Genomic DNA, 17,223 nt, shown 5'->3' on the forward strand with positions numbered 1-17,223 from the left:
GCATACGCTTCCAAACAAACCATAATAGCCGACTTCCTGTTGGGCTGGGGTAAAAAGTAAAAGTACAAAGGATATATGAATCGATGAGATCTATATGTGTACCGAGTTTCATATTATTACATTCAAGCGTGTTTGATTTATGGACCAAGTTTTCGGACCCCGTTCCAGGGGGCGCTGTCGAGCCCCCCTGCCACGCCCGGGTACCAGCTTCAGCCCGGCCCTGATGGCCGCGGGTTCTGACCCGTGTGCAAAGTTTCAAGAGTTTTTGAGCATGTTAAGGGCCCCAAAATTGCGCTGAGAGTCTCAAAAGTATCCAAAAAGAATATTAAAGTTTGATGCGTTGTCACGGCAACAGCATCTAAGATATCAACAATCCTTTCACAGGTCTACATCTGGCGTGTGTCTACATTATACACATCAAGTTTGAAGCAAATCGGGTAAAGCCTGTTTGATTTATGGACCAAGTTTTCGGACCCCGTTCCAGGGGGCGCTGTCGAGCCCCCCTGCCACGCCCGGGTACCAGCTTCAGCCCGGCCCTGATGGCCGCGGTTTCTGACCCGTGTGCAAAGTTTCAAGAGTTTTTGAGCATGTTAAGGGCCCCAAAAGTGCGCTAAGAATCTCAAAAGTATCCAAAAAGAATATTAAAGTTTGATGCGTTGTCACGGCAACAGCATCTAAGATATCAACAATCCTTTCACAGGTCTACATCTGGCTTGTGTCTACATTATACACATCAAGTTTGAAGCAAATAGGGTAAAGCGTGTTGGATATATGGACCAAATTGTCTGACCCGTTCAAGGGGGCGCTGTCGAGCCCCCCTGCCACGCCCGGGTACCAGCTTCAGCCTGGCCCTGATGGCCACGGGTTTTGTCCCGTGTGCAAAGTTTCAAGAGTTTTCGAGCACGTTAAGAACCCCAAAAGTGCCCGAAAGCATAAAAAAGCATGAAAAAGCTTAAAAAAAGGAATATTAATGTTTGATGCATTGCCATGGCAACAGTATCTAAGATATCAATAATCCTTTCACAGGTCTACATCTGGCGTGTGTCTACATTATGCACATGAAGTTTGAAGCAAATCGGGTAAAAATAAGAGGGTGATTTAAAAGCATTTTGAAAGTGACACACTTCCTGCTGCCAGTTGGTGGCGCTATAACTTTGACTCACAATAGTCACATCCATGTGATCGGGCTCTTACAACGAACACACTGCTGAAGTTTCATCAAGATTAGTTAATGTATGCAGTAGTTATAACACACTTCCTGTTTCACGTTTCTCGCCATAATTTCGTTTACTCGCCACGGCCAAACCGTTCGAGATATCAAAAATCCCCTGGCAATTTTTCATCCTCAGTGTCTTGACTTCATGCTGACCGAGTTTCGTGCCGTGTGTTTGAATTCTCTAGGAGGAGTATTTCACATTCCATTGCATGTGTTTTCCAAACAACCCTTAATAGCCGACTTCCTGTTGGGCTGGGGTAAAAAGTAAGAGCATGAAGTATATATGAACCGATGAGATCTATATGTGTACTGAGTTTCATATTATTACATGCAAGCGTGTTTGATTTATGGACCAAGTGTTCAAACCCCGTTCCAGGGGGCGCTGTCGAGCCCCCCTGCCACGCCCGGGTACCAGCTTCAGCCCGGCCCTGATGGCCGCGGGTTCTGAGATGTGTGCAAAGTTTCAAGAGTTTTCGAGCACGTTAAGGCCCCCAAAAGTGCCCAAAAGGTAGTAAAATAATAATAAATATAGCTGCGAGCAGCGATTACGGGCCCAAGCCGGTGGCACCGCAACCCCGGTGCCTTTAGTTACCTAAAGGCACCGGAGTGGCGGTGCCGCCGGCTTTGGCCCTTCATCGCTGCTCGCAGCTATATTCATATATATATATATATATATATATATATATATATATATATATATATATATATATATATAAACAAGCCGGTGGCACCGCCACCCCGGTGCCTTTATATATATATATATATGTCTACATTGTTCAATCACGCCTCACACACACACACACACTTTTGCAGAGCCCACACCAATGCAAGCTCTATAGCACACATCTTCTCAAAGGTCAAAGCGGAGTTACGATATTGCCCGTCATGCACAGTAACCCTAAAGGCACCGGGGTGGCGGTGCCACCGGCTTGTTTATATATATCGTATTATTCTAACTTGTAAAAAACTATTAACTTTTGTTAATATTCAACCATTTCACAACTAACTTTTTTCCATAGATCAAACACAACATAATTATATGGTGGACTGAAACAAAAATTATTAATTAAATAAAATTATTGTTTTCCTCTGAAATAGCAAAAGCATCACACACTAGCTGTACCTGCTCTAAAAAAAAAATAGTAATTCAATAAAAATACAAAATCGAACTAAATAAAATAAATTATTACAAAAACAAAATCAAACCAAAGAAAATATATCTTCGAAAAAAAAAGCGAGTGACATGAGGAAAGGCGCCTCAGGAATCGTCAGGATTAACTCCATGTGTAAGGAATTTTGATTGATTTTATTTGTCACTTGAAAATTATTGTTAAATGTGTGCCTGCATAACTTTAATAAGATTTATTTTCTTTGATTTGATTTTGTTTTATATAATTTATTTATTTCGATTTTGTATTTTTATTTAAATACTATTATTTATTTAGAGCAGGTACAGCTAAGTGTGCGATGCTTTTGCTATTTCAGAGGGAAAAAAACACATTTTATTTCAAAAAGGCTTTTCAATTAAATAAAATGTTCAAGCTTTGTTTTCGTTTTATTATTTTGTTTGTTTTAAGCTTTGTTTAATTTATATTGTTAATCATCTGACACAAAACAAATGCATAAAGTATCATTTTAACTTTTAAAAAACTATTAACATTTGTTAATAGTACATTGCCTGTCTTTTGTTAATAGGACAAAACATAGTTATTATATTTTATAATATTTTATAAATATATAAAATAAACATTTGTAATGAAATCGTTCAAAAAAATGATATTAGCATTGTTTTAAACTTTGAAATAGAAGTAGCGCAATGCCTGGCCACTCCCGCGCCGCCTCCTTTTCACAATCCGAGGGAACCGTCTCCGGAATATTAACCTCACTCCTAGAAGTCCAATTCTCATTATTCATGCCTCTTACCTGGGATTGATTGCACACACACACACACACACACACACACACGCACACACGCACGCACTCACACGCACACACACACACACACACACACACACACACACGTGTCAAGTCACTTACATTTTAGATGCAATATTGACTGTTCTTCTGTTTCAGCAGCGAAAATAGTTAAACAAAGATCACAGCACAACCATTGCATCTCACAGCAACGTGTTTTCTCATTACTGAATGATTCAGCATTTTGAACAAATTGGTTGACTCAAAGATGCAATGACCAATCCATAAACATCTGTCTCATTCATGAATGACTCAGTCGTTCAAACGAATCGTTTGAACGAATGAATCAATGACCCGCTCATTAAGACGGTCGCCTGGCGACACCTAGTGACGGTTTAGTGTTATTTGATTATACACTCAAAATATTCCACAACAAATCCTTTAAATTTAATGATATTCAGAACAGAACACGAATAAAAAAATAACTATAATAAAGCCAAAACGAAATAATTTAAAACAAAAGTAAAAGTAAGTGGTGTTAGGCTCACGTAAATCTCTCTTTAGAATCTAAATGTTGCAACATTTGCGATGTATTTGGATGCTAAACTATTCTTTATTACAGGCTTTGTACTTCACTCACGTTCCAATATCGACGGAAAAAATCATCCTCTTCACTTGTGCAAAAATGTGCTTGGAAAAATCACAGTGGAGCGGTGCTTACTGTGAATGATACAAATTGTACTACTGACTATTTCAACATAGCAGTGTAATTTGTATATGTTAGGTTGAATGTTTTATTATTGTGTGTGTGTGTGTGTTTGTGTGTGTGTGTGTGTGTGTGTGTGTCAGTGTGTGTGTGGGGGTCTGGGTGGCTCAGCGCGATTGAACAGTGAAACATACTCCGTCATTTTCTTCATACAGGACATCATTCAAACGTCAAAGTGTTTACTTATATTTGTGTACACTCGCAATAAAACACAACATTGTGTTTTTGTTAAATAAATTAAAGTAATACGTCCCCCGAAATGGCGCTAATTTTAAAATGAAACTAAAATGCTCACGGCTGCACGGGCATTCATAACTCTGCGCGCCCACGGTGAGGGACGAGCAGAACAGAGCGAACGTTGTTTAGTTCATTCCTACTTCCATAGGAATTAATTGAAAAAGCTCACTCTACTCTGCACCATTATTAATGAATTGTGCAGACGTCCTTATTTTACTTTCGCTTTTTACCTGATTTTGAACACAAGAGGGCAGTATAACACTATGTATGATTTGGAAAAAAATTTTTTTTGACTAAACAACCATTCTGGCTGTTTTTAAACTTAAACATTATTCTCTAATTGCTCTCACCATGCCCGTTTCTGAAACTCTGCACATGTCTACTGTCTAATAAATGTGATGTGTCTGTCGGGTTTCATGCAATTTCAAGTATGTTAAGAGTCTCAAAAGCATCAACAAAGAATAATAAAGTTTGATGCGTTGCCACGGCAACAGTATCTAAGATATCAATAATCCTTTCTCAGGTCTACATCTGCCGTGTGTCTACATTATACACATAAAGTTTGAAGCAAATTGGGTAAAAATAAGAGGGTGATTTCAAAGCCTTTAGGAAGTGACACACTTCCTGCTGCCAGTTGGTGGCGCTATAACTTTGACTCACAATAGTCACATCCATGTGATCGGACTCTTACAGCGAACACACTGCTGAAGTTTCATCAAGATCAGTTAATGTATGCAGAAGTTATAACACACTTCCTGTTTCCTTTATTCGCCATAAATTCGTTTCCTCGCCACGGCCAAACCGTTCGAGATATCAAAAATCCCCTGGCAACTTTTCATCCTCAATGTCTTGACTTCATGCTGACCGAGTTTCGTGGCGATTGGTTGAATTCTCTAGGAGGAGTATATCGAATTCCAGGGGCATACGCTTCCAAACAAACCATAATAGCCGACTTCCTGTTGGGCTGGGGTAAAAAGTAAAAGTACAAAGGATATATGAATCGATGAGATCTATATGTGTACCGAGTTTCATATTATTACATTCAAGCGTGTTTGATTTATGGACCAAGTTTTCGGACCCTGTTCCAGGGGGCGCTGTCGAGCCCCCCTGCCACGCCCGGGTACCAGCTTCAGCCCGGCCCTGATGGCCGCGGGTTCTGACCCGTGTGCAAAGTTTCAAGAGTTTTTGAGCATGTTAAGGGCCCCAAAAGTGCGCTGAGAGTCTCAAAAGTATCCAAAAAGAATATTAAAGTTTGATGCGTTGTCACGGCAACAGCATCTAAGATATCAACAATCCTTTCACAGGTCTACATCTGGCGTGTGTCTACATTATACACATCAAGTTTGAAGCAAATCGGGTAAAGCCTGTTTGATTTATGGACCAAGTTTTCGGACCCCGTTCCAGGGGGCGCTGTCGAGCCCCCCTGCCACGCCCGGGTACCAGCTTCAGCCCGGCCCTGATGGCCGCGGTTTCTGACCCGTGTGCAAAGTTTCAAGAGTTTTTGAGCATGTTAAGGGCCCCAAAAGTGCGCTAAGAATCTCAAAAGTATCCAAAAAGAATATTAAAGTTTGATGCGTTGTCACGGCAACAGCATCTAAGATATCAACAATCCTTTCACAGGTCTACATCTGGCTTGTGTCTACATTATACACATCAAGTTTGAAGCAAATAGGGTAAAGCGTGTTGGATATATGGACCAAATTGTCTGACCCGTTCAAGGGGGCGCTGTCGAGCCCCCCTGCCACGCCCGGGTACCAGCTTCAGCCTGGCCCTGATGGCCGCGGGTTTTGTCCCGTGTGCAAAGTTTCAAGAGTTTTCGAGCACGTTAAGAACCCCAAAAGTGCCCGAAAGCATAAAAAAGCATGAAAAAGCTTAAAAAAAGGAATATTAATGTTTGATGCATTGCCATGGCAACAGTATCTAAGATATCAATAATCCTTTCACAGGTCTACATCTGGCGTGTGTCTACATTATGCACATGAAGTTTGAAGCAAATCGGGTAAAAATAAGAGGGTGATTTAAAAGCATTTTGAAAGTGACACACTTCCTGCTGCCAGTTGGTGGCGCTATAACTTTGACTCACAATAGTCACATCCATGTGATCGGCCTCTTACAACGAACACACTGCTGAAGTTTCATCAAGATTAGTTAATGTATGCAGTAGTTATAACACACTTCCTGTTTCACGTTTCTCGCCATAATTTCGTTTACTCGCCACGGCCAAACCGTTCGAGATATCAAAAATCCCCTGGCAATTTTTCATCCTCAGTGTCTTGACTTCATGCTGACCGAGTTTCGTGCCGTGTGTTTGAATTCTCTAGGAGGAGTATTTCACATTCCATTGCATGTGTTTTCCAAACAACCCTTAATAGCCGACTTCCTGTTGGGCTGGGGTAAAAAGTAAGAGCATGAAGTATATATGAACCGATGAGATCTATATGTGTACTGAGTTTCATATTATTACATGCAAGCGTGTTTGATTTATGGACCAAGTGTTCAAACCACGTTCCAGGGGGCGCTGTCGAGCCCCCCTGCCACGCCCGGGTACCAGCTTCAGCCCGGCCCTGATGGCCGCGGGTTCTGAGATGTGTGCAAAGTTTCAAGAGTTTTCGAGCACGTTAAAGGGTCACTCCACCCATTTGCATTAAGAGGTCCATTGTTAGACAACCAGTCATACTATTGAATGGTCGTGCAACATTCTTTCATTTTCCCCTGAGACAAGAGAAATCTACTATTTACCTTTTTCACTTCCTCCTACAATGACGCAAAAATCGTCATTTGACGTCATTGTAGGAGGAAGTGTAAAAAGGGGGGATTTCTGTATAGACTACAAGCACAAATTCCCACCCTTTCAAACCCGCCCATAGGGGGTTGTGCCTAATGCGCTAACAGAGCTATCACAGATCAGTGGGTGGGACTTCACTTGCAGATACTGAAAGCAATATCAGCCATCTTGTTTATAAGCTAAGCTAACAAGCGCTGTGGAGATAGGAAGTTACGACAATGACGGAAGAAACTAAACATGATATGGAAGTAGAGGATTTTGAAATTCTGCTGCTCGAATCCGCTCTTCGTGGCTATCTTTACGAGCCGCAATATAGTGAAGAGCAGCTGAGGCTGATGGAGGATCAGGAGGCGGCTGCCTGTCGCGAACGAGGAGCCCGGACTGGGTCGAGCTGAGGCGGGCTGCTGGTGCGTGTGCTCTCGCTGTGCGCTACGGACACAGATAGAGTCCGTCTGCTGCAGAGAATTTCAACGATCGCAATTTCTCCTAGACGAAATCTCTGAATCAGACGAGCACACGGACGTTTGTGTTGTGATGTGAACCATCCTAGTTTCGCCTGACTGAAAATCCAGGTATCATGCAATAATTCACCATATAGAAAGAAATACAAACGAGTAATTCACTAATGAGTTTGCCAATGTAACGGGGTTCGTTGTTGTGGGAAGAAGGAGGCTGGAACCGGCGAACATTTAAACATTTTAATAGTAAAATAAACAAATACAAAACAAAAGTATAAGCCAGCTGGCCACACACAACAGAAACAAAACATAAAATCAGGCCTGTTCCTTTTATGCTTCCGCTCCTCCGTGAGAGATATGAGACCGCTGCACAGGTGCCATTCATTATCACTCGCGTCGTCCTCTCACGTCCCTCGCCCTCGTCCTGCTCGCCACAACTAACTAGACATTTTTTGTGAAATGAATTTCAAACTCATTTAGCAGCTAGCCTTCTTGTAGACGGAAGAGTGATTTCTCTGATGTTTGCGCTGTTCTGGATTAGTGGGAGTGGCTTGCGGAGCTGTGCAACGTGGTGCATTGTGGGAGTTGTTGTCTTACATACAAATGCGCCCTAAAGTTATTTTCTGTCTTTTCTCGGTCAAGAGGGCACCAAATTCAAAATTTCTTTTACATTTCGACTACATATATAACCCACTTTCAATAAAGATTAATGTTGAAATGGGTGGAGTGACCCTTTAAGGCCCCCAAAAGTGCCCAAAAGGTAGTAAAATAATAATAATAATAATAATAATAATAATAAAGAATAATCCTTAGGAAAACAATAGGGCCTTCGCCTTTTCAAGGCTTGGGCCCTAATAATAATAATAAATAATAATCCTTAGGAAAACAATAGGGCCTTCGCCTTTTCAAGGCTTGGGCCCTAAATATAGCTGCAAGAGCCATTACCGGGGCCAAGCGCAAGAAGCGGCAACAGATGCCATCATGGGTGGGAGTGGCAGATCAACTGCAGCAAGGAGCAATTAAAGACATTAAGAGAATTTTGGTAAAATGGCTGAAAAATCAAATACATTAACTAAAAGTATGATTTAATGGATTATCACTTTCGACCAATAGGTGGCGCAGTTACGAAATCGATATAATGTGGTCAGAGTAAGGTGACAATGACACATACAAAGTTTGGTGTCAAAATGGCAAGGCATTGCAGAGATAAAGACTTAATAGTCATTTTGGCAGCATGCCTCAACTTTGCTGCTGCGGTATACAAAAACGGTTTAATCTATCGTCACGAAATCCATAACTTTTAGTCGGCACGGTCTGGAGATGATATGATTCGATTTTGGTGAAAATCGGACGATCGGTCTAGAAGTTCCAAAAAGAAGGTTTTGAAAGTAAATCAAGATGGCGGACAGGAAAATCGTCCAAATACGTCAGACTTGGTATCTATGTTCTCGGCATGACCCAAGGAATCTATTAAGAGCAGTGTCATTACAATAGGCATATTTATTCAAAAGTTATTAGCATTTTTGGAAATTTAATTTAACTTTTGACCAACAGGTGGCGCTAACTCGAAATATTTTGAGTACCTTCAGGGGATGGTGTTGGTGGCAAATTCTGAGTTGCATAATGTTACAGCAATGCATTTGTTAAGTATAGCATTTTACATCACAAAACTGTATTGAAGTCAATGGGAATTTCATGTTTTTATCTATTATAGCGCCACCAAGAGGCAAAATCCCACAATTTTTTTCATGTGTCCTCAGAATGAGCCCATACATGTGTGTGCCAAATTTGGTGAAAATATCTCAATTCACTTCGGAGTTATAGACATAAATATGAAAAAACACGTCAAAAATGACTGACACGTGACTTTGATTGAATTTTACTACCCCTTACTATCAATATTTTGGCATTGGTGTTTAGCCAGCGACCTATGTTTCCAAACTTCTGACAGTGGTTTCGTCTCGATCGGACTAACGGTTTTGAAGATATTGGCAAATGTTTTTTAAGCGCTAAATCACAACACTACACAAACCGTAAGTCGAAACTTAGCATGTTTGGTATCTGTGGACTCGGCAAGGATTCAGGAACCCAATGAGAAGACTTTCGTGAAAATAAGTCAACCATACCCAGAGTTATAAGCATTTGAAAAATAAATTTTACCACTAGGTGGCGCTATTTCGAAACTTCTCAGACTCCTTCAAGGCATCGTACTGATGACCCATAACGAGTTTCGTAACAATTCGTTCATGCGTTCAAAAAATACAGCCAAAATGGCTGATCTGGGAAAATTGGATATCAGTCGACTCGGCATGCATGACGTCCTGAATCTAACGAGACCACTTATGATTTTTGGACAAACCATTGATAAGTTATGAGCAAAAAGAGCCATTTTTCATATCTCCGGACCAGTAGGTGGCGCTGCGCCGAAACGCAGCATGTAGCCTCAGGTCATGCTTGTGATGACATGTACCAAGTTTGGCCTGAATACGATTAAGCGTTGCAGAGATCCAGCCTTACGTCTGTTTTCGCAAGCGCTACGTAAAATTAGTTTGTGCGTTTATCGAAAAAGCGAATCAACTTCAATTCCATAACTTTTGGTCAGCACTGCCTGGATATGATCTGGTGCAATTTTGGTAAAAATCGGACAAACCGTCTAGGACGAGTTCGCAAAGGTAGGTTTTTTGGACAATTCAAATTGGCGGCCATATTTTTAAGACGGAAAATTACGTCATAGGTGATCGAATCGTCATGAGCTCAGGAATAAGAGGAAAGAATATTTTTGTTGATAGCCCTTACGGTCCAAAAGTTATTAGCATAATATGAGTGAAACTTTGGACAGGTGGTGGCGCTAGAGGCAATGAGTTAGAGACACCAAAATTGGTATATTTAATGTTGGGACTGTCCTCTATCAGAATGTCAAACCAAAGAAGAAGAAGAAGAAACGGAAACGGAAGAATAATAAGAACCGGAACAGATACAATAGGTGCCTCCGCACCTTCGGTGCTTGGCCCCTAAAAATTCATTTACCAATCAATTTTTAGGTTTTCCATTCCCATTTAAAACAATGTATCTATACACATGTAATGAAAACAGAAGTGTAATAATGGGAGTAATAATTGGCAACATTTTCATAATGATAATAATATTTCATAGGAATATTGATGTACAATTTCTTTCCCCATTCACTTGTGTCTCCCAAAATGCCTGAGGTTGGATAAACATGATTTAAGTCCTGGTGTCCTAAACAGACATGTATGAAATCAATGCCCTGTTTTGTAACAGAAAGTCATATGGGCAGAAAGCTCATAACATTTTCCTGAGATGTTGATTTATGACAAACAATTTGAAGTTTAGTCAGATTTAAATGATGATTACAACATTTTATCATATTTCCATAGACTGTTTAAAAGCATTCCTTCTTTGTGTTCATAGAATACATTTATTCAAATAAGTATATTTAGATACAATAATCAACAATCAAATAAAAGGGGGGGGGGGGGGGGGGGGGGGGGGGTACAGGGGCAGGGCAGGGCAGGGCAGGGCGCATTCGGGACACCATGAGAGTTTCGAGATACGTACCGTGGGTGGTGCATCACGGTTTTTCAGTTCGGTTTGAATATCATTACACCCCTAATAAATCAAGATGACTTGTCTAGCCTTGACTTTTAAAAAAACAAAACAAAATTGACTTTTTAAAACAAAGCAAATGTGGCTGTGATGACTTGATGACTTCTTTCCAGTCTTGCAGTGTGTCTCATGTTCTTGCTCAGACGTCTACAGGCTCCAAGTTCCCTGTCAGGTTGCGGTTGGACTTCAGGCTTCGGTCAAGTCTCGAGCTCAAGCCTTCCACCAAGGACAGCATGTATATTCTTTCCTATTCAATACAAAAATTATATGAACAACTCAACTCATGAATGATTTTTTACCACAGAACTGAATTCTGTTTGCATCACTGATTCTGTTATTTTCCTGTTTATTACCATGAAGCTGCTTTGAAACAATCTGTATTGTATAAAGTGCTATATAAATAAAGGTTACTTGACTTGACTATAACAAGAACATTACAATGAACACAAATGTGAAAATCTCACTACAAATAATCTAGATTTTAAGAGAAAAGATAATAATCCTACTCTGTCTGTTACACTTCCTCACACCTGAAACTGATCGAGTGAATCTCCTGCACTTCTTCAATCTACAGTAGATCATTACTAATCCATTTATTTTGTAACATCTGCTCTAACGTCGGGCGTTTAGTTGGATCCCGGGCTAGGCACTGGCTAATCAGATCCCTGCACTCTGTACAAAGGAGAGAGCTGGTTAGTTGGCATCTATGAAAACAGCATTTAAAAAATGATTAACGTACTGTAAAAAGTTTCTTATCTTTAATACTTTAAAAGTGAAGTATGTAGTTTCTGCAACACTAGTGGCACTGAGTGGAATAAATGACAAAATAAAGCATATTTTCCAAAAACCTTGCAAAGGCCCCTTCCGAGCATCGCATCTTCCCCAACTTAAACATCACAAACACAGCTCTTACTGGTTCTTGTAAAGCATGTTTCAGGTCCAACATATTAGGGATACCTTTAGCTGTGTTGCATTTTGTCTTTATGAAAATGTGCCTTTCTGAACGGGTGCATGATGATGCTGTATGGCCTTGAAGCATGCTTTGTAGCGCGTAGCATCACAATGCTCTGTTCACTTTGACATGTTCATGACCTGTTTAATCTTTGAAAATGTAGCGAATTTTGGCTTTCACTTCTGTAACTAAAGCTGCATTTCTTTTCCCAGGGCTACAGTATCCACACCCAAAACTCTCTCTATACGTTGAGCTATATATAAAAAATATTACATACTTCACCTTTAACTGTTTCTGTACAAAGCCTTTGCTTTATGTGTGTGTTTATCAATATCATTCACTCACCTTTGGATAAATTGGAGTTCTGAAATGTAACTTTGGCTTGTGTGATTTCCGTTCTATTACAAAAAGGACGACATGCGTTCGACATCTTGTACAGCAACACTCCTAGAGCCCAGACATTTGCTGGGACGGCGTGGAATCGAGGTTCTGTCAAGACTTCAGGTGGGCAGTGGTCCTGTATTCCTGTAAGCAAGACATTTGCACATTGTTGAACTTTTTTTTAAAGCATCAAATAATTAGTAAGTCACTACATTCAGGTTTCCACGCTCCCAAAATGCTCACCAATGTATATGTTGCTCTCGTAGCCATCACTACTAAATAGCTGACCGCATCCAAAGTCTATCAGCTTGAGGTCAAACGAGTGTTTCTTCAACAGGAAATTCTCTGCATGAATGTCATTATGGAAAACACCATGCTCGATGCAGTGTTGCACTGCCAGCACAGCCTGTTGCATGATGACCCGTGCTGCTGGTTCATACAGTCGAGGATGAAGAGTGATGAAGTCCAGCAAGCTCTCGCAGGGTTCCGGGTACTCCATAACCAGAGTGAATGTTTTAGGATGTTCAAACCAGTCATACAGTTGTATGACGAAGGGGCTTATGGGTTCTCGCCTCATCATTAGCAGCAGCGCCACTTCAGTAACGAGAGGTTCAGGATGCCCAGGCTAGAGAAAAGTAGAAGACAGAAGGTTAGCTGCGTAAAAATCTGGAGAAAACATCATTTTTAAATGTACTTTTCTTTGATCTTTTTAGATACGTTCAAAAGAGCCTTTTCAGCTCAAAATTATTTAGTGCCTCTAGGTTTATTTGTCAGTATTTATTTGTATACAGTAATCTGCACTTAAACAGCTAAATATATATTTAGGTTTTAGGCAACTTACAATATTAAGACAACGATCATTGTCAATCTTACGCATCCGCTTGATGGCAACCTGCAAAAAAAAAAAAAAAAAAAAAATTAAGAACCTGACATTGCACTAAGTATTAATCCATCTGCAAATTGTTTTAAATATGTTTTGATGCATGCAAGAGCAAAATGTTTGTACAATTCGGTAAGATTTACCTTTTTGCCATCAAATTTGCGTGTTGCATTGTACACCCTGCCAAATCCTCCGGATCCAATAATCTTTCCCATGTTATAGAGAGACTCAAAGGACTCTGTAAAACAAACAGAAAAATATGAGAAAGATATTAGCTTCCTAGATCCATTGTTTTATTTAAAAAATATCAGCGCTGGTTGTGTCGAGAAAATAATAGTAAAATGGGAAACAAGCCTTTAGTGTTATTTTTTTGTGGAAAACTAGATGAAAATACTGTTTAAAAAACATACATTTCCAGGCTTCACTTGGCCAACTCAGGCACATGTGGCTCAGTTCTGATAATGGCAAAGATTATATGGGCCATATCTTAACATATATTTATATTATATTAAATATAACATATTGAAATAAACATTGATTTTATTAAATGCACAGCAATGTCTTATTTATGACATAACCGACTCTGTAATACTCTGCACGACAGCCATTTTGACCATTTTGAGTATATTTGACAATTCAAGCCTATTTGATCATATGCTGTCTGAGAAGCGGCTTTCTGTGTGTGTGTTTCAGGTGTGTGTCAGACAGCGCAAGTACCATCGACTTCATGCCTTATTGAGAAAGATTTGCTAACGTTCCCATTAAATTAAGAAAACGTTATTTCTAAATGTTCCCTAAACGTTCAAAACGTACAAAATATTTCCCAAATATTTCTTCTTTAAAGGAACATTCTATATTTTATAATTTTGCATATGAGAATGTTACTTTAAATGTTCTCCCAATGTCCTGAAAATGTTAGGCGAACGTCCAATTAAAATATTTCTAAAAAAATAAATAAAATAAAAAATCTAAGAGAAAATGTCAGCGCAATTTTGCTGAGCAACAGTAAATGTGACCGGACATTAACATGTTAAAAACTTGAAGCAATTATGCATGAAATAGCAAAACCTGTATTTTACACTGACCAGCCTTATTTCAGTCTCACCTGTTGAGCTCTTGTTCACTGGAGAATCCTCCATGGCACCCTGAGCAGTTCGGCCATTTGTCTCTGTCTCTGTTGGCTCGACAGGAACTTGACCTGGCAGTGGAGGGCACAGAAACCCTTCGAGGCTTTCGGACCTGGACAAACAGCAGTTGCTGCAACCGCTCTGTTCGTTTCGGCTATCCGAAATATCACCACTCCACCTCCATTCAACGATGTACGAGCCTCTGCTGCTAAGGCTTAACCACTCTCCACAGAACCTCCTCTCTACATTGTCCTTAGAGAGGGACAAAGATGATGGTGACGTGATTCCCGGTGAAGAATCTGTGGAAGCAGTTCTCAAGGATCTGGAGCGACCTGAGTTTGGAAAAGTTCAGATATTTAATTTTCTTCTCATTATTTTCATTATTATAATGTTGGAGAAATAATGGCGATATTTACCATTATTCGGCTTGACGCCGGAGGGATCTGGTGCAGGGGATGAAGGCTCAGGATCAGGCTTTGGCTCCAGATCTGGTGGAGGGACAAAAGGCTCCACAACATCCACAGCACAACTGTGGCAACAGCAGTGGAAATAACTCTTCGTAGCCTTCCATACCCTGTTGAGCAAAGAACCAGCTCCTTTCCTCTTCCTACATTCTGTAGGTTTTTCAGAAATGAAGAAAAACAAATGAAAACACAACTATTAAAAACAGAAATAGAAAATAATTTGCATTATGGGAATGTTAATTTTGAATGTCATCTGAATGTTCTGAAAATGTTACACAAATCTCCAATTAAAATATTTCTAATATTCTAATATTTTTTAATAATATTAATAATCAATGCCAGTAGTCACATCAAATTTTTACTTTACTTTTTTTCAACTCTCTATTTTAAATGGCAAATCAGTCAGAGATGGAAACTGAGCCATAACATCTTTATTAAAGCCTATTCTGACCTCTGCGAGAGCGTTTAGATGAAGTGGACGGACGTCCATCATCTGGCCTCTGCTGGCTGCCGCTCTGCCACGCTTTCTTCCTGTGAGCCTGACCTGTGGACACAGAAACAGAAAACTCAGAAGACAGAGGTGTTAAATCTCCAGGAAGCTCCTGGATCTGTGTCGGGTCTGGCAGCGGATCCTGATCACGGTCATCAGAACCGGGTCTCCAAATCTCCTGACCAGCCGTCTGAGAGAAAGCAGCTCTCCTGGATCTGGAGCGGCCTGAGGATGGAATATTTCAGACATCACATAGTTAGTAATGTTTTAATAATAATCCGTAATCAATGTCACTGGTCAATTACAAATTGTTACAATTGAAAAGTTTATTTCACATGCAAGGAATCCAATACATGTGATCACTTTGCTGGGAAAATGTAATCAAATGTTATACCTTGCACAATTGTCATCACATTAACGTATTCATTCATTGTACAACAACATCACCATAACATACCATAAACCAAAAAACTAAAAAGAAACTAAAGCCCTCACCTCCTCTTTCACCTATCATGTGAACCATGAACATCCTCCTCCAAACTGCAATAAAAAACAATACAACATACAATACAAAACAATACTCAGAAATACTCCTATCAAACTAATTAAATAATTAAAATAAATAACAAAACAAACAAAAAAATAATAATAAAACTACTTCTAAATAAGAAAAGAACAATAAAATAAAGGTAGCTATAATCAGAAATTATATGAAATCTTTAAAAAATGCAAATAAAGGATATATCCTCCGATGTCGTTGTAGAATAAAGTCTTCTCTCAGAAAATACTCTGAACAGCTTCAAAATCTCACAGAAAATAGTCTGGAAAAGTCTGAAAATTTGCCTCGTCTCTCAATCAACAGAAAGCGATCGGTTCGAGTGTAAATATGCAGTGAGAATTCATGACACGCGTTGCCATGGCAACTAAAATGCGCATCCATCATGTGAACGCACATTTTACAAAAAAATAATAAAAGGCTTTGCTATTTCACAAAATCTTAAATGTATTCATTAAGAAACAGTTTTAACAGCTTTTTTACGTGCTCTCCATAATAGTAACTATAGTTTTCTAATTCTTTCAATACCACAGAAAAAAAAAAAAGTTTATAAAGATTAATAATGTGCCTTATTTTCCAGACTCTTCTCATAATTATAAACAAAAAACAAATATGATTTTATAGCAAAGAAAAAAATGTACAATAATTTTTCATTTATAAGTTTGGAAACCATGACTTTGTATAGGCCTATTAACTGGAAGTGTTACATTTTGTAATCGCACATTAACAAAAATGAAAGACCACCAAGCTGATAAAAAAAAAAATTTAGACATCATATTCCACACAAGTCTACAATATCTATCTAAAGTCTACAATACTGCTTCAGCACGACATCATATAAGTGGAGCGTTTAGGTGTGAATAAATGAATATAACTGCAGCTCAGTGTGTCCATGATGAGATTTGTTGGAATGTACACTGGTTATTTAATTATTTTTAATCTATAGTTTTAATGACGAGTTCAAGATCAAACGCGTGCATATAAATAAATTAATAAAATAGTTAAATATATAAACAAACTGAAATAATAGCCTATATTCAGTCATTGGTTTTATTTTATTTATTTATTTATTTTTCCTTTACTCATCGTCACTCATGACTCATCGTTTCTGCAGCTCGGGACGTGTGTCAATCAGGTGTCGATGCGGTCCGTCATGTGTAGGGGTGCTGTTGCTGCCCTGGTGTCCTTCTTTAAAGGGAAACTTCACCTCTGGGAAGATGAATGTGTGTATTTAATATTGGTCATTTATATAGTAGAAATATTTTACAGATCAATAGTTTTTATTTTAAATTCTGCATCACCAGATTTCATTTTCATTTGTGACAATTTCTCTAAACTTCATCACAGGCCTACTAAGTTTAGTATAGGCT

The 17,223-nt window shown here is 39.3% G+C and overlaps 1 protein-coding gene across 1 annotated transcript in view; it reads right to left on the reverse strand.

The window, feature by feature from the left end:
- The window catches only part of LOC130085449 (uncharacterized), a 30,217-nt gene extending 14,283 nt beyond the window's left edge, over positions 1-15,934 (reverse strand). Inside the window, exons 1-10 of the mRNA XM_056251209.1 lie at positions 15,793-15,934; positions 15,259-15,522; positions 15,170-15,186; positions 14,760-15,000; positions 14,322-14,675; positions 13,360-13,454; positions 13,178-13,228; positions 12,580-12,961; positions 12,301-12,480; positions 11,589-11,675 (exon numbers count right to left, since the gene is read on the reverse strand). Of these exons, the coding sequence (XP_056107184.1) occupies positions 11,589-11,675; positions 12,301-12,480; positions 12,580-12,961; positions 13,178-13,228; positions 13,360-13,454; positions 14,322-14,675; positions 14,760-15,000; positions 15,170-15,186; positions 15,259-15,522; positions 15,793-15,826 (1,705 nt within the window). The 5' untranslated portion in view covers positions 15,827-15,934. The remainder of the gene's footprint in view (positions 1-11,588; positions 11,676-12,300; positions 12,481-12,579; positions 12,962-13,177; positions 13,229-13,359; positions 13,455-14,321; positions 14,676-14,759; positions 15,001-15,169; positions 15,187-15,258; positions 15,523-15,792) is intronic.
- Between the last annotated feature and the right edge of the window lie 1,289 nt (positions 15,935-17,223).

The sequence above is a fragment of the Rhinichthys klamathensis genome, unplaced genomic scaffold (genome assembly GCF_029890125.1).
Source record: "Rhinichthys klamathensis goyatoka isolate OS25496 unplaced genomic scaffold, OSU_Roscu_1.1 h1tg000079l_1, whole genome shotgun sequence".
Classification (NCBI taxonomy): Eukaryota; Metazoa; Chordata; class Actinopteri; order Cypriniformes; family Leuciscidae; genus Rhinichthys; species Rhinichthys klamathensis.